We start from the raw sequence: 22,798 nt of genomic DNA, 5'->3' as shown, positions 1-22,798 counted from the left end.
TCACTTAGAAAAATAGTCTCTAATCTCATCCAGTCATTATTAAACTTTAATTCCTACTTAAAACATATTCTTTGAACAAACAAAAGCAACTTTTTAGGTATCCTAGGTAAGTACCTGACCTGTAAATCTCCTAGGGCTTGAAATTACATTTTATTAACACTTGAAATTTAAGACCAATATTTACAAATCTGATTCTATTATAACCTGTTTATCTCAATACTGGTTTGAATATCTGGGTTTTTTGTTTGTTTGTTTTTTGTTTTTTTTAACAATAAACAAAATCAGTTGCCACATATTCTAATTTGGCCAAAGTCACAACTAGTCAGAAATCTAATATTTTATTTCCAAGAAAGATTAAGATTATGTTATGTTTTTTCTCTCAATAGTTTGCAAACACCCCTTACTCTACAGGTAATTCACATAGAACCACAGCATTATTACTTACGTCATCACTCTGCTGAGCTTCTTGCATTACAAACTCTCGGACCATAGATGGACTAAATTCTACTAGATAAGAAAATATATCTGTAGCAGCTGATCTGACTTGCAAATCATCCATGCCCTGATAAAAGGAAAACTAGGTTACTTAAGAGACTGTTAACAAAAGTTATTCTCACATTTCTTTTTTCTTTCCCAAATCCATACACTAGCTCTCAACTTTTTGGATTAAGATGTTTTACTGCAATCAATATGCATAACCTCGCCAGTATGGTCTTCCTTTCTTTTATAAATATTAAAACTTTTAGGCAATTCAATGATCAGTTTCTGCAGATTTTTACCACTGCAAATAAATATTCAGAGATTTTAAATATAAGAATTGGCACAGGATTATAAGGCAATGCTTTACAAATGCTGTAAAATATATGGGAAGGGGTTTTATTTAAATATATGTAAAAATTTGAATAATGTCTCCTAGCCAAGACTTCAAAGTCTTCCAGAATCTGCCTTTTGTCCTGAATTTGCCAAGGTTACCCTTAGTAACTGTTTCTATTTTCTGTGACTCACCTAATAGAGCATGCTTTTGAAAACTCTTTTTGGGCATTTCTACCCTTTTGTGCAACTTAGTTTTCTAAGGTAGTAACCCTAAATACTTTTCCCCTCCAACACATGAAGAGTATGTGACTTATAAGTTACAAAATCTTGAGGTGATTCTGAAAACACTCCCCAACCCAGCAGTTCTCAAAAGTGTGGTCCAGGGAATCCTGGTGAGCGGGGTCTAACATCCTTTTAGGAAGTATACAAGATTAAGACTATTTCATAATAATAAATAATACTAAGCCTTTGTCATTTTCACTCTCATTCAATCACAAGTACAGTGGGGTTTTCCAGAGGCTGCGTGACATATCATATCACCACAAATTAAATGTAGAAGCTGCTTTGTGAATCTAGACACCTTCTATAAAGCAAGGTATTAGAGAGATTAGCAGAAAAAAAAAAAGTAAAAAATGGTACTCTTTTCACTAAATTTTTTGTTTTGAAAAAATTATTTTTTCATAAAAGTTATATTGATTTCAATCTCAAGAAAATGTGGTGAAAAAAGTTCTATTATTTTTGTTAACATATAATAGGTTATCATTTTTAAACGAATACTTTAAAAATTTGTTTTAATTTTCCATAAAGTAAATACCAATGGGTAAAACTCATATAAACAAAAATCTAAGAATTATGCCCTAACCCTGTGTTGCAGCATGAATCCCCTTGTTTCAGTCTGTCCTCATTCCACTCACTGATCTAAAAACAAAAGATATTTTACTGGTTTCTATGAAACACAATACTGTTACAGAAAAGAACATTCTTGCAAAAACGTGGGTTTTTTTACCCACTTGAAAGCATACTATATGCAAGTGATTACATACTGATGTTTAAAATTAAATAAAAATCTGAAACTGAAGATATTCTTGTAGTAATTCAATATAAGATAGCTAAACTATAGAACTGAATATACATTATTATAATATAGAGTTTCTCATCCATAATATGTCTATTACAAATTTACAACTTCAAAAACATGAAAAGAAACGGCATAATTACCATTACAATTTCAAGAGCTGGAAGAATTCCCAATTTTGCCAATGTTTTGAAAAATGCATCCCTGTTTTGAGGTTGTAATGTCTGAGAAAACGCACAAAATTCCTTGAAAAAATTAACCTGTAATGTTAGAAATTTTAGTGAGACGTTGATAAACATAAACTTGGGGCACACTATAGTAATAATCTACCATGGTGTGGTATTCACCCTTCTGAAGGATCTCATCTTTTTTGGAGTTTCCTGGCTCCTCAAAACTACATTAAAAACAAACTAAAAATTAGCACCCCATTAAAAGTAAAACTTGCATTACTGGACGCTGTTAAGCAGAAAGAGAAATCCACCAATAAAAGGTAAATGTAAGCGGGCTTTCTGAAAGATGCATCACAAGCTGCTTTTTTCTTTTTTTTTCCAGTGAATAGCAGTGTTTGACAACACATCTTTCTAAGTGAACCTTTCAAATATGTTATTAGAACATTTTTATTACTCCATTGGGACCTTATAGGTCAACAGAGATATTTGGTGATAAAAGGCAAATGAGAGTATGCACACTTTGTTTAAGATGCTGGATTTGCCTATTGATCTATTAGTACGCAAAAATGCAAGATATACTTTTAATGGGGTGCTAATTTTTAATATGTTTTTAAATATCAGTTGTGAGGCACCAGGCTACTCTGAAAAGATGACATCTGGCGGGGCATAGTGGCTTGCGCCTGTAATCCCAACACTTTGGGAGGCTGAGGCAGGTGGATCACTTGATTCCAGGGGTTTGAGACTAGCCTGACCAACAGGTGAAACTCTGTCTCTACTAAAAATACAAAAATTAGCTGGGCATGGTGGCACGTGCCTGTAATCACAGCTACTCGGGAGGCTGAGGCACGAGAATCACTTGAACCCAGGTGGCAGAGGTTGCAGTGAGTTGAAATCGTGCCACTGCACTCCAGCCTGGGCAAAAGAGCAAGACTCTTTTTCAAAAAGAAAAAATAAAAAAAGATGAGATCTTTCAGAAGGTTAACATTGACCAATTAACTCTTTAAAGACATTCAGTGCAAAAATGCCAGGTAAGAAATTTGTTTTGAATTATGAACACATATTTTCACAGAAACCATCCTGTAACTCAACTCTAGCTGGGTCCCCAGTAATCTCCCAAAAACATAATACTGGTTTAAGGACTGAAATGTACATCAAAGCTTCCCTAGTCTAAAACACCACTATTACAATTGAGAAAACTAAGTAGGTTACTAGTAAGTAACTACACTAAAGATGACTTACAGGTTTTAAATCAGCCATCTTTCATTATTTTGTGAAATCCCAATAAATTAAAATCTGAAACTGAAGATATTATTTTAGTAATTCAATATCACATAGCTAAATTATAGAACTGAATATGCATTACTATAATATATACTTTCCCTTCTCATCTCATTATATTTGAAAAAAATGTCAAACATCTGGCAAACGGCAATCACTATTCTCTTCCTCAAAATGGTTTGTATCTCAAAGAAAATGCTTATAATAAAAAACAAAAAATCTCCAAAGAACCAAATTATTTACATCATTTATTCAGGAAGCATTTTCCTTATCTCTTGTTTAAAAAGAAAAGCATTGTGGCTGGGCGCAGTGGCTCATGCCTGTAATCCCAGCACTCTGGGAGGCTGAGGCGGGCGGATCACCTCAGGTCAGGAGTTCGAGACCAGCCTGACCAACATGGAGAAACTCCGTCTCTACTAAAAATACAAAATTAGCTGGGCGTGGTGACGCATGTCTGTAATCCCAGCTACTCGGGAAGCTGAGGCAGGAGAATCGCTTGAACCTGGGAGGCAGAGGTTGCGGTCAGCCGAGATCGCACCATTGCACTCCAGCCTGGGCAACAAGAGCGAAACTCCGCCTCAAAAAAAAAAAAAAAAAAAGAAAAAAAGAAGCATCGCTATAATGTAAACTTCTGCAACTATAAAAACGTCTGAGTTTTGTAGTTGTGTTCTAACATAAGGCACTTATCTGGTTTGGGGATTTATAAGGCATACAATGGTGGGGGGTGATACATCAGAGCATCCTAAGAATTTTCTAAAATATATAAATTCTAGAAACAAACAAATTTTAGAAGCTCTGAATAATCATTTTGCAGTTCAATTTAAATACACACTTTTCATCTCTTACTAATCTAATTACAAAAAATTGTCTCAAGTTAGCAAATTCAAGATTAAAAGCTGTGCATGTCAAAAGAATAAGTGCTCTATAAGAGTTTGAATTTCATAACTTACCAATTCACGCCGTTTATCATCATCTGTAGCCTCATCTGTTAATTGTGCAAAAACTTCAGACAAAAACTTCTCATCTTCCTGCATGAAAAAAATAATTACTATGAAATATTAACAAAAAGATAAGGTTATACTCATTTATATGACTTACACAAATTATAAAAAATAGCTGACAAGTAGCATTTTCATTATGAAACCTAATATTCTGGGGTATATTTGTGTGTTAAAATTTTGTAAAATTTGATTACACCATTCAATTCTTGTTATAAATACATCAATATCTACTTTAACTAAAAACCTCAACTACAAATAACTCTTTGGAAACCAAAAATATTTGTTCTAGAGGTGTTATGTGAAAACTCACTGAATTTAGATTCTCTAGCCCCCTTTCAGGGTCTACTTTCTCTTAATTTAAACATAATTCAAACAAGTCTAAGGATCTTATTGTTAGTCCATAACAGATTAGAAAAACAAGAATTATAAGACAAGGAACAAGGAAAACAGTAAAGGAGGCTGAATTCTGGCAGCAGATAAAGTTACAAAGCTATTTAAAATACAAGAACTCATAAAATACAGTAACCTACAACTGGTGCAGAGTCTTACACGTTCTTGTGGTCCCCAAGGATATAACTAAATGACAAAACACTACAATAACTGCTTTTCATACTAATGACTCTGAGGTATTAAAAAGAAAGACAAGTGCTAATTTCTCCAGGCGTTGTTTAAAAGGACAAACAAAAATTTAGTCAAGCATGTACTTTTAAAAAATAAATTTGTGGGCTGGATGCGGTGGCTCACGCCTGCAATTCCAGCACTTTGGGAGGCTGAGGCGGGTGGATCACCTGAGGTCGGGAGTTTGAGACCAGCCTGACCAACATGGAGTAACCCCATCTCTACTAAGAATACAAAACTAGCCAGGCGTGGTGGCACATGCCTGTAATCCCAGCTACTAGGGAGGCTGAGACAGGAGAATCGCTTGAACCTGGGAGGCAGAGGTTGCGGTGAGCCGAGACTGTGCCATTGCACTCCAGCCTGGGCAACAACTCAACAACAACAACAACAACAAAATAATAATAATCATAAATAAATTTGTGTGTCTAAAGTCTAGAAGGAGTACACGTTAGAATGTTAACTATGGTTATTGCTTGGTGATAGGTTATGAGTGATTTTCTTTTTTGGTTATCTATATTTTCTAATTTTCTACAAAGACTATTAAATTACAAAAGAAAAAATGGGCATAAATATTAAAATTCACCTTAGAGAAGATTTCATCAAAATCTGCTAAAAAATTGATGGAAATTATTGGTGGTTTTAAGCTTCAGTTATCTTCAAAATTCATTTTTATGAAATGTAATTTCCATTAAAGTAACTTGTTCTAAAAAAGTTTATAACAATAATATCTGTAGAGTTGATAGTAAAATAAAACCCTAACATTTAAAGGATACACCCCCAACTACCTGTCCTTTTTCTTACTGAGGATCATACATTAAGTGGTATCAATCCCTTAAGTCCTTTTTGAAATAAGGTGGAACATATATTTTTAAAAAATGAATAGAAACCACTACGTACAATCAGAGTATAACATGCTATTCCACTAAAAATCAATTGGTGCTACTCAAAGACAAGACACTGGTAGATAAATCATTTAGTTTGACTCAGAATGGTGTTTCCTTTGTTATTTCATTGACTCCTTTTGGACCTTATGCATTGCAGCCTGAACATCCATCTTTTGAGGGAGTTTATATGCATATGTAATCTTTTATTTAGCCCTTAAGTTACTTTTTCCTTTTTCTTTTTCTTGAGTCTCACTCTGTTGCCCAGGCTGGAGTGCAGTGGTACAAACATGGCTCACTGTAGCCTGGACCTCCTGGACTCAAGCAATCTTCCTCCCTCAGACTCCCATGTAACAGAGACCGTGGGCACGTGCCACCACACCTGCCTAATTTTTTAAACTTTTTGTAGAGATGGGGGGTGGTTCACTTTGTTGCCCAGGCTGGTATCGAACTCCTGGCCTCAAGCAATCCTCCCACCTCAGCCTCCCAAAGTGCCAGGACTACAGCCATGAGCCACCATGCCCAGCCTACTTTTTCCAAATACTTTTAGTCTCAATATTTTAGGTTAGGGTGAGTAAGTACATATTTACCTCCATTCACACCTTTTATAAATTTCTATTTTCCTGCATCTGTTGTAGATTACATCTTCATCCTTTACTACCTGAAAATTTAACTTTTTCAAAATATTTTCATAAGAAAAAAGTTCCAACTCCTTGATAAATGCAATTTCCCACTTGAATTCTTCTTATATGATTCGGTACTTGTGAGCTGATAAGTAGAACTGCATAAAATATTACAGATAGAAGCAATCTCAATTATTACAGTCCATTAAGAGAATGTGGATTCCTAGTATTTTTTCCTGATTTCCAGCATTACTCTTGCTATTATTCATTAAGCTATAAAAGCACTCTGTTCCAATATATTTATGAAGGAAGCAAATAATCAATAACTTAAAGCCTATCATATAGTTGAAATACTTACTCCAAAATCTCTGGTTCTCCAAGTAATCAAACTAATCTCTTTAGTTTTTCTTTTCTATTTGGTTTTAACAGCTCTTGTTTTAATAAAACCTATATATTTAAGTCAAAATTTGTGTGGCTGCTTTTCTGGATAACATAAAAAAAACACTGTGGGGAAAAAAAGAGGTTGCTTCTAAACAGTCTAAATCAAACTCTTTTCTTTGCAGTAATATAAATACAGGGCAAACAAAAGAAAAAATAGAACCCATTCATTTTTAGAAACATATAAACACAGAAACTTAGAATTAGATCAGATTTTGCAACATTGTTACAGAGACTGTCAAGTGCAATTTTAAATTTCAAGAGACTGAGGTCCAAAAAGTGAATTTTTCTGAGGGTAGTTAGTGACAGATGGATTTAGAATCCAGGCCTCCCAAATAATTAATGAGGTTTTTGTCACTCTACTAGGTAAACCACAGGACAGGTTCCTAAGTATTTCAAACTTCAAACATAAGTTTGAAGTTGAATCAAACTTATGAATCAAATCAAAGCGAAAGATACACACTCAAGCTGGAATGGGCCAAATCTAGTAAGATAAAATTTAATATATTAAATCCTGTACTTGAATCCAAAGAAAAATCCTAAAAACAAAATGAAAAGCCCTATTACTCTAAACAGTCTTTCAAAGAGTATTTGAAGATTTTACATATTTAATTTGTAACTGGGATGGAAAGTTAGAAATTTTTCTCTCTTGGTGCCAAAACCTTAGTATCTGCAAAATATGTTAAAAGGAAAACTAAACCACGGATCCTGCTGGGCTAATTTTAAGCTTAACTCTTACCTATGGAATAGCAGAAATATGTATATAATATAATATATGTAAATGTGTTAAAATGTCAACATTTGAGATTTCTGTCCTCTATCATTTCTAGTAAGGAGAGAAATTAAAACGTTCTGTTCTGAAAAGGATCTTATTCTGTAGCTGTTTGTGCAGAAACAACCTCACTTTATTTGCTTTCAAAAATTTAATTTCTGGCTGGGGGCAGTGGCTCATGCCTGTAATCCCAGCACTCTGGGAGGCTGAGGCGGGCGGATCACCTGAGGTTGGGAGTTGGAGACCAGCCTGGCCAACACAGTGAAACTCTGTCTATACTAAAAATACAAAAATTAGCCAGGCGTGGTGGCTGCTGCCTGTTATCCCAGCTTCCGGGGAGGCTGAAGCTTGAGAATCACCTGAACCTGGGAGGCAGAGGCTGCAGTGAGCCAAGATGGCGCCACTGCACTCCAGCCTGGGCGACAGAGGGAGACTGTCTCAAAAAAAAAAAAAATTAATTACTAAAACATTTTAAAAGAATGTTGCTCAATTCTGGGCTCAGGGGATTTTGATCTGCAATTAGGTAGAAAATTCAGAGTCGCAAAAGTCTTCTGTTCCTATCATGCTTAAGACATTGTCAACATGTATTAGCACACATACTAGGAGCCAGTGACTATGCTAAGTACTTCCATATAATGCAACAGTTAATTAACCTAATTTAGGCTAGGATTTATAAGGACCTTTGCACTACCTCACTTTGGCCCAGTTACATAAAATTCTTACATATTCACTTGCCTTCTACAACTCACACAGCAGCAAGTTAATGCTCATTTAAGAAACCACAGGTGGCCAGGCGTGGTGGCTCACTCCTGTAATCCCAACATTTTGGGAGGCTGAGGTAGGCGGATCACAAGGTCAGGAGATTGAGACCGTCCTGGCTAACGCGGTGAAACCCCGTCTCTACTAAAAACACAAAAAATTAGCTGGGCTAGTGGTGGGTGCCTGTAGTCCCAGCTACTCGGGAGGCTGAGGCAGGAGAATGGCGTGAACCCGGGAGGTGGAGCTTGCAGTGAGCTGAGATCATGCCACTGCAATCCAGCCTGGGGGACAGAGCGAGACTCCGTCTCAAAAAAAAAAAAAAAAAAAAAAGAAACTACAAGTGAGTGTACTAGATAGCCAGATAGGTATCTGGAAACACCTACTACCTAGCCAAAAATTTCTACATGGAAATCTCAGAGTGAGACTTTAGGAAATAAGGGCTTAGAGGCCACTGCAGGGCCAGGTATGGTGGTTCACGCCTGTTATCCCAACACTTTTGAAGCCTTGAGGCCAGTTAAGAACAGTTTAGGCAACATAGCAAAACCCCCACCTCTACAAAAAATAAAATAAAATAGAGACCACTGGCCACAATCTTATTTCTTTCCTTTTCACACATAGTTGAAAACACAATTCATACCCAAAGGAAAAAAATGCATTATATTAAAAAGACACTTGCACTTGTATGTTGATCGCAGCACTATTCATGATAGCAAAGTCATGGAACCCACCTAAGTGTCTACCAAAAGATGATTAGACAAACAAAATGGGGTGTACATATATACTGTGGAATACAAACGAAATGTTAAAAAAGAATGAAATCATGTCTTTTGTAGCAACGTGAATGGAGCTGGAGGCCATTATCCTAAGTGAACTCAGAGGCAGAAAATCATACAGTGCACGTTCTCACTTACAAGTGGGTACACATGGACATTAAGATGGAGATAACAGACACTGGGAACTCCAAAAAGGGGTAGGATGGGAGGGGAATGAAGGTTTCAAAATTATCTACTGGGCACCGTGTTCAACATCTGAGTGCTGGGTACACTAGAAGCCCAATCTCCACCATTACTCATGCAATACCCATGTAACAAAGTACCCTCTGAATCTAAAAAAAAAAAAAAAAAAAAATCAACATCTTTGCTGGCACATAAGAGATAATTAAGTAGTAAACCTTACGTAAATAACAGTTCACAGAATCTGGCTATTTCATGAAATGCATCTCATGAAGCAGAAATGATTAAGTCTTCTTTTAGGAAAAGAAAAAGCTGCACTTGATTTACGTAATTATAGCCTTCACAAACAAACCTATTGTAAAATACATAAAATGACATACAAAGGTTTACAAATATTTATAGTTTACATAATTTATTTTCTGAATATATAAAAGTATTTACAATTTACTATTATGAATTTGGAAACCCTTCTGAAGACAAGAACAGTCATGTGAAAGCTACATTTGAGCTTCTGTTACTGGGTTCCCTTTTTATCAACTACAGACTGTGACTCTATTTCCAATCTCCTAAGATTATTAAACGTTTTTCTGTCAACAAGTGAAATAGCACCCTGAATTGTATACTATGGTTTAAAAATAAACAGGTCCTATATATTATAAAAAGAACCTGATGTGTACATCTAACCTTCCCCACACTCATTATTGGGGAATAACAAAAAAATTGGTAGGTGAATAAATGATCTGAAAGAAAAGTAAATCCTACATAAAAAAATAAAGTAACAATAATAGGTGGCTATTGGTGGGAAATGTCACAAAATGAAGTCTATTAGCTGGCACTAAGTCAGAGACAGAATTCAATTATTTGTATCAGGACCCTTTTAAACTCTTTTTTTTTTTTTTTTTTTTTCAGATAGTCTCGCTCTGTCACCCTGGCTGGAGTACAGTGGTGCAATCTCAGCTCACTGCAACCTCCGCCTCCTGGGTTCAAGCAATTCTCCCACTTCAGCCTCCTGAGTAGCTGGGATTACAGGCATGTGCCACCATGCCTGGCTAATTTTTGTATTTTTAGTAAAGATGGAGTTTCGCCATGTTGGTCAGGCTGGTCTCAAACTCCTGACCACAAGTGATCCTCTTGCCTTGGCCTTCCAAAGTGCTGGGATTACAGGCATGAGCCACCACACCTGGCCTAAACTCTTAAGAATTATGCAGAGGCTGGGTACAGTGGCTCACACCTATAATCTCAGCACTTTGGGAGGGTGAGGAGGATCACTTGAGGCCAGGAGTTTGAGACCAGCCTGGGCAATACAGTCAGATCCTGTCTCTATATAAAAAATAAAATGAATTTTAAAAAATTATGGAGGACCCTGAAGAGCTTTCATTATGCACGTTATGTTCATCAATATTTACCATAATTACAATTAAAACCAAGACTTGTGAAAATATTTATGAATTCATTTTTTAAAATAAGTTATTTTATGTTTATATAAATGTTTTAAGAGAAACGGCTATATGATCCAAAATTTTAAACTTTTAGTAAAAAGAGTAGCCCCTTTTACATTTTTGCAAATCTCAATATCTGGCTTAACAGAAGACAACTAGATACTCATTTATCTTTTTTGTCATTCAGTTTGTTGCAATATGTTCTTTAGGCAAAAGTACATGAAAAAAAACCACACAGCCTCACACTGACATCAAACTAGAAAAAGGAAAACCTCATAAATGCCTCCAAGAGGGTCTCAGGGACTTTCAGAGGTCCACAAACCACACTCTGAGATCCATAACACTAAGTATATAGTAGCTGCTCAATAAATTTAGTGATTGATATGGAAATAACAAAAGCAGTTATGCAGAAAGCTTAGTATAGTCTACCGTTACAAGTACTTTAAAAGCATGCTTTTTATACTGTTAGGGTGTAAAGGATTAACATGATAAATATAGTATAAAGCTCCTATTTCACAACTCATGAGACAGAATAAAATCACCTTCTTATAGCAAATAGCCACATACTCATATACACCCCAATAATAACAGTATCTCTCAAAATGGAAGAAAAGATACTTTTAACCCTTTCCCCAATTAGAAAAAAAAAGTGCAGCTTGCTGCCAACACTCATTTCATTTTACATAAACACGCTCTTTGAGGCTGAAGCAAATCTGATTTTCAATGTGAAAATAAAATATAAAAACGTTCCTGGAGTTACTTCTAAACAGAACTAACATCAGAATTGTTTGAATCATCAAAATCGTCTATTTAAAAAAAAATCAGATTCATCAAATGAATCTTTGGCCAACAAATGTTTGAGAACGACATTAATATCATGGGCAGGAATGCTATGTTTTCTAGAATTAATATACCACAGCAATGCGAAAATAATAATAAAAGCTAGGTATTTTGTGGCAAAGCTGTCTCAGGGTAAATGCTGCAGCCAAGCATTATTGGCGAGTATTCGCGGGACAGACAGGAAAAACGTTAAATATAGCTGCATCAGCCAGGTGCGGCGGCTCACACCTATAATTCCAGCACTTTGGGAGGCCAAGGAGGGTGGATCACCTGAGGTCAGGAGTTTGAGACCAGCCTGGCCAACATGGTGAAACCCTGTTTCTACTAAAAATACAAAAAAATTAGTCGAGCGTGGTGGCACACACCTGAAATCCCAGCTACTGGGGAGGCTGAGGCAGGAGAATCGCTTGAACCCAGAAGATGGAGGTTGCAATGAGCCAAAATCACACCACTGCACTCCAGCTTGGGCAACAAGAGTGAAACTCCATCTCAAAATAATAACAATAATAATAATAATAATAATAAATAGCTGCATCATCGATATATATAATAAACAAATTCATAAAGAGTAGAATAGTGATTAACAAGAGCTGGAAAGAGGGAATATGGGTAGTTACTGTTCAATGGGTTGAGTTTCTGTTTGGGATGATGAAAAAGTTCTGTAAATGGATAGTGGTGACTGTTGCATAACACTGCGAATATACTTAATGTCAATGAATTGTACACTTAAAAATTGTTAAAACTGGCTGGGCGCAGTGGCTCACGCCTGTAATCCCAGCACTTAGGGAGGCCGAGGTGGGTGGATCACCTCAGGTCGGGAATTTGAGACCAGCCTGACCAACATGGAGAAATCCCCCTCTACTAAAAATACAAAAAATTGGGCCGGGCGCGGTGGCTCACGCCTGTAATCCCAGCACTTTGGGAGGCCGAGGCGGGTGGATCGCAAGATCAGGAGATCGAGACCATCCTGGCTAACACGGTGAAACCCCATCTCCACCAAAAACACAAAAAATTAGCCTGGGGCGGTGGCAGGCACCTGCAGTCCCAGCTACTCAGGAAGCTGAGGCAGGAGAATGGCCTGAACCCCGGAGGCGGAGCTTGCAGTGAGCCAAGAGCACACCATTGCACTCCAGCCTGGGCTATAGAGCAAGACTCCATCTCAAAAAAAAACCAACAACAAAAAAAATTAGCTGGGCATGCTGGCGCATGACTGTAATCCCAGCTACTCAGGAGGCTGAGACAGGAGAATCACTTCTCTCTGCCAAGAGGCGGAGGTTGTAGTGAGCAGAGATCATGTCATTGCACTCCAGCTTGGGCAACAAGAGCAAAACTCCATCTCAAAAAATAAACAAATAAATAGTTAAAACGGTGAATTTTATGTTATGTATATTCTACCTGAATTTTAGAAACACAAATATTATATTTTATAAAAAGCTGAAACATAGACCACTTAAAAATATAAAAGGCTGGGCCAGGCACGGTGGCTCACACCTATAATCCCAGCACTTTAGGAGGCTGAGGCAAGCGGATTGCCTGAGCTCAGGAGTTCGACACCAGCCTGGGCAACACAGTGAAACCCCTTCTCTACTAAAAATACAAAAAATCAGCTGGGCATGGTGGCGCACACCTGTAGTCCCAGCTAATTGGGAGGCTGAGGAAGAAGAATTGTTTGAACCCGGGAGGCGCAGGTTGCAGTGAGCCGAGAATGTGCCACTGCATTCCAGCCTGGGTGACAGAATGAGACTCCAATTCAAAAAAACAAACAAATAAAAGGTTGCACTAAAACCACAAGATATAAAGTCCTAATTTGTTTTGTTTACTTTAAATATACTTAATAATGCATTTAAACAAAATAAATCTTTCAAAAAACAGAGGGTAAAAACACCAGCTTGAACTATTAAGGGAACTAAGTATCTGAAAAATGGAATTGTGAAGAATATCTTTTTACTTACCTGCAACATGCTGACTATCTCAACTTTGTTGAAGAAAATAAAAGACGTAAGAGTAGAAAGAAAATTCTCTTCAAAAACAGATGGTGTGGGCAAAATGATGTCCTGAATGTACTGTACCCTGTAAGTTTGATGTATTTTTTGCCTTAGTTCAGAGTCTGTTATTGGTATAACTTCCTTAAACTTTGCAGTTTTGGTCAAGAATTCTCTATGTCTTTTTGGCTGAGCCAAAGCAGGGTCATATTCAAGGCATCCCACGACATCCATGATACACTCATCAGAAAACATTACCTCAAAAAGAGTTGCCTTATTTAGGAATAAGATTCCTCTAATAATTTCATACAAATGGTGTAAGCCTTCAGTGTTTTCTAGGTTCTCACAAGCTTGGAACAGCTGCAGTAGTTTTTTAATATAGCCTTCATTTTCCAAGGCGAGAGCCAGCTTTTCCCTACGGATAGGTGAGGAGAGCACTGAGGTAACTAAGTCAGCAATCTCTTCAAGTTTATTGAGTTCACATGTGGGCAGGTCAATCAGATGACTAGTTTCAGGCATTTCTTCAAATCGTTCTTCTTCAGATTCATCAATGAGGTCCTGTGTGACTTCCACTGATGGGTCTTTACCTTGAACCTAAAAATATCCAAGTATACAGCTAATTACCTTAAAATACAAAAGAATTCAAAATTTTGGAAAGCAAATCCCTGACCACTGAATTTAAGTAAAATATCTTGCAAAGAAAAATATTAGTAATAGTCACTACTAATTTATTATTATTTTTAATAGAAACAGGATCTAACTCTGTTGCCTAGGCTGGGGTGCAGCGGTGCAATCATAGCTCACTGTGACACTAAACTCCTGGGCTCGAGTGATCCTCCTGCCTCAGCCTCCCAAGTGGCTGAGACTACAGGCATGTGCCACCACACCTAGCTAACACTTTTACTTTTTGTGGAGACAGTGTCTCACTATGTTGTCACTACGACTAGCCAGGCATGGTGGCTCACGCCTGTAATCCCAGCACTTTAGGTGGCTGAGGCAGGCGGGTCACTTGAGGTCAGGGGTTCAAAATCAGCCTGGGCAACATGGTGAAACCCCATCTCTACTAAAAATACAAAAATTAGCAAGGTGTGGTGGCATATGCCTGTAATCTCAGCTACTCAGGTGGCTGAGGCAGGAGAATCACTTGAACCTGGAAGGTGGAGCCTGGAAGGTGGAGGCTGCAGTGAGCTGAGATTGCACCACTGCACTCCAGCCTGGGAGACAGAGCAAGACTCTGTCTCAAAAAATAAAATAAAAAAATAAAATAAAATAAAATGAATTCTCTTCCAGCTTGGTCCCTGAATGACTCATATGAGCAGGGCCCCTTCCCCTATTGGTCAAACAGCATTAAGGAGAAATCAACTTTTGTTGTCACAAGCCATTGAAATTTTAGGATTGTATTGCTACAACACAATCTGATTATAACATCTCAAAGATAGCCAATGAACTCTGCTGTATGGATTCACAATAAATCTACACTATAGATAGGGTTTTTCAATAAAAATTCTCTATTCCCCCAGCACTTTGGGAGGCCGAGACGGGCGGATCACGAGGTCAGGAGATCGAGACCATCCTGGCTAACACGGTGAAACCCCGTCTCTACTAAAAAATACAAAAAACTAGCCTGGCGCAGTGGCGGGCGCCTGTAGTCCCAACTACTCGGGAGGCTGAGGCAGGAGAATGGCGTGAACCCAGGAGGCGGAGCTTGCAGTGAGCTGAGATCCGGCCACTGCACTCCAGCCTGGGCGGCAGAGCGAGACTCCGTCTCAAAAAAAAAAAAAAAAAAAAAAAAATTCTCTATTCCATAATCCTATCGTCATCCCTTACAGCTGCTGCTTTAAATTTTTTTTTCACTTTCCAACTTCTCAAACATTACCTTCACCTTTAAGTCTCAGAAGATAAGAGGTTTCCTTTGAATAAAAAGTCCATCAGTACTCAACTTCCTCTAACATTTCTCCATCTCATAACTTACCTTCACACATTTCTTTCATTCACTTCAAAGAAAATGTCCATACCATTTCCTAAGGTTAACATTTCCATATGTACTTCTAAATTTATGCTTTCTCAAAGCTAAACATATTAAAATTATCTTTGCTCTTGTTTTTATAATTTATTTATCTACAATGGTTCCTTCTATTTCATCATTCTCCATTCCCCTTAAGACACTCTGAACCATCTGAACCATCAAACTTTTTCAGGGAAGCTTTTTTGTTCTATTTTCTCATTATAAGGGGTTAAGCTTGGGCGTGGTGGCTCACTCCTATAATCCCAGCACTTTGGGAGGCCGAGGCGGGCAGATCACCTGAGGTTGGGAGTTCAAGACCAGCCTGACCAACATGGAGAAACCCCGTCTCTACTAAAAGTACAAAATTAGCTGGGCATGGTGGTGCATGCCCGTAATCCCAGCTACTTGAGAGGCTGAGGCAGGAGAACCGCTTGAACCCAGGAGGCGGAGGTTGCAGTGAGCCAAGATCATGCCATTGCACTCCAGCCTGGGCAACAAGAGTGAAACTCTGTCACAAAAAAAAAAAAAAAAGGCAGGAGAGGGGGGTGGTTAAGAAATAATTAAGTAATATGGCGCTTATTGAAACTGAAATTGTTCTTTCAAAGATCAGCAATGACTTCCCAGAACTGAAAAAGTAAAACATGACGTATGATTCTGTGAAATATCATGCAGTAGTTAGGAGCAAAAAACTAAATACATATTCAGCAACATGCATAGACTTTAAGAAGTAGAGTACTGAGTGGTACAGTAAAGAGTTAACTTTGCTGGACCATCCCTTCCATCTAATATCCCTTCCAAAGGTGGAAAAGTCTGAATAAAAATCAATGACAAAGAATAAATATAAAATTTTTAAAAATAACGACAAATGGAAAGGAGAAACAGTAAAAGAGGAAAAAAAAATGAAAAAATGAGTAACGTAAGAAGGAAAATTCAGTATTAACATTGGTGCCTAAGCTGGGGGCTGTCACTCATGCCTGTAATCTCAGCACTTTGGGAGGCTGAGGCAGGCAGATCACAAGCTCAGGAGTTCAAGACCAGCCTGTGCAACATGATGAAACCTCGTCTCTACAAAAAATACAAAAATTAGCCAGGCATGGTGGCGCACACCTGTAGTCCCAGCTATTAGCAGGCTGAAGTAGGAGAATCCCTTGAGCCTGGGAGGCAGAGGTTGCAGTGAGCTGAGATCACACCACTGCATTCTAGCCTGGGGACAGCTAGACGATGTCTCAAAAAAAAAAAAAAAAAGCAAAAAAAAAAAAAGCAGTGATGCCTCAAGAAAGGCTGAAGGCCAAGAGATGACATTGTCTCTTGGCTCAGTTATAACAGATGCCTGGAAGGGTGAAGCAATAGGTTTGCCAAGACCACCCCTCCTCTTGAAACCTGACTAGGTTAAATGGGAGCCGGTAAGCTTCGAAGAATGACACTGCTCTGGGAGACATTTCATCATACAATATGATGATGAACCAGACCAACTGTTGTTTTTTTTTTGAGACAGTCTCGCTCTGTAGCTGAGGCTGGAGTGCAGTGGCGCAATCTTGGCTCACTGCAAGCTCTGCCTCCCGGGTTCTCGCCATTCTCCTGCCTCAGCCTCCCAAGTAGCTGGGACTACAGGCGCCCACCACCACGTCTGGCTAATTTTTTGTATTTTTAGTAGAGACGGGGTTTCACTGTGTTAGCCAGGATGGTCTCAATCTCCTGACCTCGTGATACGCACGCCTTGGCCTCTCAAAGTGCTGGGATTACAGGCGTGAGCCACCATGCCCAGCCCCAGACCAACTGTTAATGACTAAGTGGGATTCTAGTAATGTGCTAGAATCTATCAACTGTTACTTTTCAAGTTACATCTACTACCATACTGTGATATGGTGTAACACTAGTATTGTTCATCCAACTACCTTATCTACATAAATCTTATAATACTGATATTGATGATCAAATGTACTGGGATATTGAGTTAAAGCTTCCTGAGGATGTAATGCTGATAGAAAAATCACTGGCCCATGCTGAGTTATTTGAATAATTAAACTAAGAAAAAGGAAAGTCACTGGCCCTACAGAATCATGGTCTGGAACCTAAGAAGAAGAAAAAAATCACTGGACTGACAAAAAGCTGGATTTTGTTGACTATCAGTTTCTATGGTATACAGTTCTGTACAAGTTTATCATAAGGTAAAATCTGCAGATCAAGGAGAGAAATAAGAAATCAAAGTAGTACAAAAATACAAAAGGTATGACACGGTTTTACAGGAAAAGTTAGTTGTGTCTTCAAACCTGTTTCTACTCCACACTGTCCCCAAATGCTAGGTATATTCATACTGATATTATTTCTCCATCTGTGATATAAATCCTATACTAAATGTAGATGCTCACACAAATATGATCATTTTGGTGTAAGAGAGTCTTGGTCAAGGAGTGGCCTGTGCAGTAAAGGACTGACCTTGCCAAAGGAAAAGTTTGGCCCTTATCTAGCTCCAGAGAGGTAAACTCTAAGCACTCAGAATATCCTGCTTCATAATAGTGTTTTTGTTTACCTGGGGGCCTTCACCTATGCCAGACATACTATGCTAACAATGTGGTATATGGTGGGGGCCTTGGACCACAAGATATTCTTGACCTCTGGAGGTGCTGGAATAAGGTTAGCCACACAGGTGGTAAGCCATGCTTACGTAAACCCTAATCCCCAATGAAAACCCTGGACACAAAGGTTTGGGTAAACTTCTCTGGTTGGCCGTACTGAATGTGTGCTGCCATATATCACTGCTGGGAGAAAGAAGTAAGTGCTGTCTGCATGATTCCACTGGAGGAGAGAATTGGAAGCTCAAGCCTGGAACTCTCCTAGACCCTACCCTATGCACCTTTTCCCATTGGCTATTTGAATCTGTATCATTTTGCTGTAATAAACGGTAACTGTGAGTATAACGTTTTGCTGAATTCTGTTGAGTCTTTCCGATGAATTATGCAAATTGAGAGCATTCTTGGAGACCTCCTGAAACTACCTAAGTGAAAGCAGTAATAAACAAATTTCCACAAAAATTTCTAGGACGAACACTTTTTTTTTTTTTTTTTTTTTTTGAGACAGTCTTACTCTGTCGCCCAGGCTGGAGTACAGTAGCATGATCTTGGCTCACTGCAACCTCCCTCACAGGTTCGAGCTATTCTCCTGCCTCAGTCACCCTAGTGGCTGGGACTACAGGCATGTGCTACCACGCCCAGCTAATTTTTGTACTTTGAGTAGAGATGAGGTTTCACCGTGTTAGCCAGGCTGGTCTCGAACTCCTGATTTCAGGTTACCCACCTGCCTCGGCCTCCCAAAGCGCTAGGATTACAGGTATGAGCAATTGCGTCCGGGTGGACAAATACATTTATATCCAAGAACATGTATTAAAAAGTAGGTGTTGACATATAGAGGTGGGGTAGTAGGATGGGACAAGGATAATCTTATACAGAAATCACTAAATTATCCACCATATAAATTTATGTTCCAGCAGATATGTAAATCAATATCTTAGTTATAAATAAGAGATGTTTGTCTTCTCCATTATAGTTATATTTTCTGTAAATCTAAAACTGTTCTAAAATAAAAGGTTTCTTTTAAAAAAATTCTAGTTACTTAAGAGTTACCACATATTCTATATATCCTACTACACTCTAAGTTCCACATAAACTGAAGTCATGAATACTGTTGATCATTAGTGCCTCGTACGGTATTCATAAACATCAGGCAAACATATGACCAAATATTTATTATTTTTAATCTAAAAGCCTGACTTAATTACTTAATCTTCTTTTGGTTTGTTTAAAGTACTTGCCACTCTATAATATAAGGTATTAATTATGAGTATATGCTATCAAAATCTAAAGTGGTAAAACAAAACTAGGACAAAGTTGTTTTTAAAAAACTTGAAGTAAAATAATTTGCTGTAGAATATAAAAAAATTTCAAGTTATATTATCAAGTCTCACATTAAGACACTATCTATCTCTCCACATCCTAATACATGTTTGAAGTAAAAAGGAAACAAAAATTCAAGAAAAGATGCAAACGTTAAGTTAAATACTATAAAAAGAAACTCACCTGACAAATTTTTTCCCAGATCTCATCACAGCCAGCTTTTTCCTGAAAACTCAGAGCCAAATCATAGTTCTCTGCTTCTGACCAAACAATTAATGTATCCTGTTTAAAAATAAATATTTCTATATCATCACACTAGAAAAGAGATATCTACAAAGTATAAATAAAAATCAAGAGGACTGAAAACACAGCAATGACAAATGCCCCGATAAAAGTAATAAATGTATATTCGATTGGCATTATTAGTAATATATTGGCAATAAAATAGCTTTGGTACTAAAAATGACACTGAGCAATTTTCTAAAACAAAAAATATTAAAACAGGTTAGTAGGCTCTGACTCATGTTACCCAAATAATATTTATAAAAAGGCTAGCCATTCTTGGTTAAAACTGTAACAAAGACATTCCAACCATCTACTTTCTGTTGCTTCTAGAAAATCAGCTGTCCCATTCACTAACCACCTATGTATTTATCCTTCCCTTTGAGCTGGTTAAAAGTAAGCTAACTAATACCTGAAAATAGGTTAAGGCTTAACTCTATTTTTGCCATTTTTTTTTTTTTAATCTGGAAAAGACTTCAGGATCTTAAGAAATGCAACACCATGGTGAAACAAAGCTATTTGCTCTTATTTACAAGTGCTACCAACAGCACCCAGTTCAGTACCTTAGGGTGTAGAAAAATTAGCCCAAGGTTTAGGTAAGCAGTCTCCTAGAACGTCTTCGATTACATGCCTACCAAAGGGTTAGTTACGCTTTTAGGAAAAGGTCGTCAACCCTTGTATTAGAAACTAAAGTTTGGATTTAAAATAAAACATACACCACACACACACACACACACACACACACACACACACACAAAATATACATATATATATTTTGTTGTTGTTTTTTGTTTCCCCCCTGAGACAGGGTTTTGCTCTGTGACCAGGCTAGAGTGTAAGGGTACAATCACGACTCACTGCAGCCTTGACCTCCTAGGCCCCAGCAATCCTCCCACCTCAGCCTCCCGAGTAGCTGGGACTACAGGTGCACACACCACGCCACACTAATTTTTTGTAGAGACAGGGTTTCACCATTTTGCCCAGGTTGGTCTGGAACTCCAACTCCTGGGCTCAAGCAATCCGTCTGCCTCGACCTCCCAAAGTGCTGGGATTACAGGTGTGAGCCACTGCACCCAGCCTACACACACATTTTTAAACACTAAAAACACTATGCAATACTCAAATGAACAATCTTTAAAGGATATATAATAATGAAAGTTTAATATGGCTAAAACTTTGATTTTCAAACAAATACAAATTGAGTTTATACTCTACCAAAAATATAATCTACAAAACACCTTATATGTAATAATTTGTTCATTTAACTAGTACTTATAAATATAATAACCTGACATGAATACAAACTAAAAATCATCTCCAGATCAAAGACAAAGTTTTGAAAATGGGAACATTTCAGTACTTTCTGGCTTTAAACAGTAAATGAAAAATATTATTTAATTAATCCAGGCCTCAGATTAATACTTCTTATTTTCTGTGTCATCAGGTAAAAATAGCTAGAAATCGGTGTTCTACCTTCTTCCTGGCTATGCTTTTTGGGAGAAACTTGCTACCAGAGTTAGTCTAAAATTCTCTCAAGTCACTCCTTTGTCTAAAATCCTTCAGTTTCAGCCAGGCGTGGAGGCTCACACCTGTAATCCCGACACTTTGGGAGGCCAAGGCAGGCGGATCACGGGGTCAAGAGCAGACCATCCTGGTTAACATGATGAAACCCCGTCTCCACTAAAAATACAAAAATTAGCTGGGTGTGGTGGTGCGTGCCTGTAGTCCCAGCTACTTGGGAGGCTAAGGCAGAAGAATCGCTTGAACCCGGGAGGCAGAGGTTGCAGTGAGCCGAGATTGTGCCACTGCACTCCAGCCTGGCGACAGTGCAAGACTGTCTCAAAAAAAAAAAAATCCTTCGGTTTCTCTCATCATCCACAAAAGTTTTCAAACCTTTTTTAAAAAAAACAGAACCCCTTTTACAAACAAAAATTTACTAAGAACCTCCATATATAAAAAAGATATAAATAGAGCTACTCTGGTCAGTGCTGGTTAAAACACCAGGGTACCCGCTCAGGCTCCCTACATTCCCAAGTCATCTTCTTAGAGCCTTCCTCAAAATAGCTTCACAAACAGTGATCTCCAGAACATTTTTGACTGTAGTTTAATTTGCTTATATATTATATACAAGAATATATTAGCATATTAATGCATTATAAAACACATGCTGAAATAGAAAAGGCTTATAAGAACATAAGCAAAATTTTTAAATGTTTGAACTGTAATGGCTCCATATCATTAGTTAGTATTAAAACTCAATACACACTTAAGGCATAAGATACCCAAACATAACAGTGGATATAAATCCATATTTAAAATTATTCTTTCGTAGAATACAATGGCTCAAGTCTGTAATCTTAGCATTTTGGGAGGCTAAGGCAAGTGGATCAATTGAGGCCAGGAGTTTGAGACCAGCCTGGGCAATGCAGTGAGACTCCCATATCTAATTTAAAAAAAAATTATCGGTCAGGCATGGTGGCTCACACCTGTAATCCCAGCACTTTGGGAGGCCGAGGCGGGTAGATCACCTGAGGTCAGGAGTTTGAGACCAGCCTGGCCAACATGGTTGAAACCCCATCTCTACTAAAAATACAAAAATTAGCCGGGTGTGGTGGCAGGCACCTGTAATCCCAACTACTCGGGAGGCTGAGGCAGGGGAATCACTTGAACCCAGGACGTGGAGATTTCAGTGAGCCGAGATTGCACCATTGCACTCCAGCCTAGGGGACAAGAGCGAGACTTTGTCTCAAAAAAAAAAAAAAAAAAAAAGTTAAAAAAAATTATCTTTTTAATAACTGAACTTTCTGAGGGGGTAACTTCTTGTCAGATCTATTACATCATTGTTTCTGCTTTGTCGCATGGTTGACAGTTAAGCAGTAAATGTTAATTTAACCATTATGTAGTTCATTTGTACTTATATCATTATCAACCCCCTTTTAAGGCACCTATCCATTTTGTTTGAGTTAGGACAGTTTAAAT

The 22,798-nt window shown here is 37.9% G+C and overlaps 1 protein-coding gene across 12 annotated transcripts in view; it reads right to left on the bottom strand.

Annotated features, from left to right (window-relative positions):
* PPP4R3B (protein phosphatase 4 regulatory subunit 3B) overlaps positions 1–22,798 on the bottom strand; it is a 72,870-nt gene that overhangs the window by 39,161 nt on the left and 10,911 nt on the right. For 3 of the 12 annotated variants that reach the window (XM_050754643.1, XM_050754644.1, XM_050754645.1), the window contains exons 3-7: positions 19,721–19,819; positions 13,613–14,236; positions 4,287–4,364; positions 2,032–2,148; positions 446–562 (exon numbers count right to left, since the gene is read on the bottom strand). In XM_050754643.1, coding sequence (XP_050610600.1) covers positions 446–562; positions 2,032–2,148; positions 4,287–4,364; positions 13,613–14,236; positions 19,721–19,819 — 1,035 coding nt within the window. Of the gene's footprint in view, positions 1–445; positions 563–2,031; positions 2,149–4,286; positions 4,365–13,612; positions 14,237–19,720; positions 20,980–22,798 lie in introns of those variants that run through there. The other 9 variants (XM_050754633.1, XM_050754639.1, XM_050754640.1 and 6 more) reach the window with 7 other exon arrangements.

Source organism: Macaca thibetana, chromosome 13, assembly GCF_024542745.1.
Source record: "Macaca thibetana thibetana isolate TM-01 chromosome 13, ASM2454274v1, whole genome shotgun sequence".
Taxonomy (NCBI): Eukaryota; Metazoa; Chordata; class Mammalia; order Primates; family Cercopithecidae; genus Macaca; species Macaca thibetana.
This window is presented reverse-complemented; position numbering and strand designations above follow the sequence as displayed.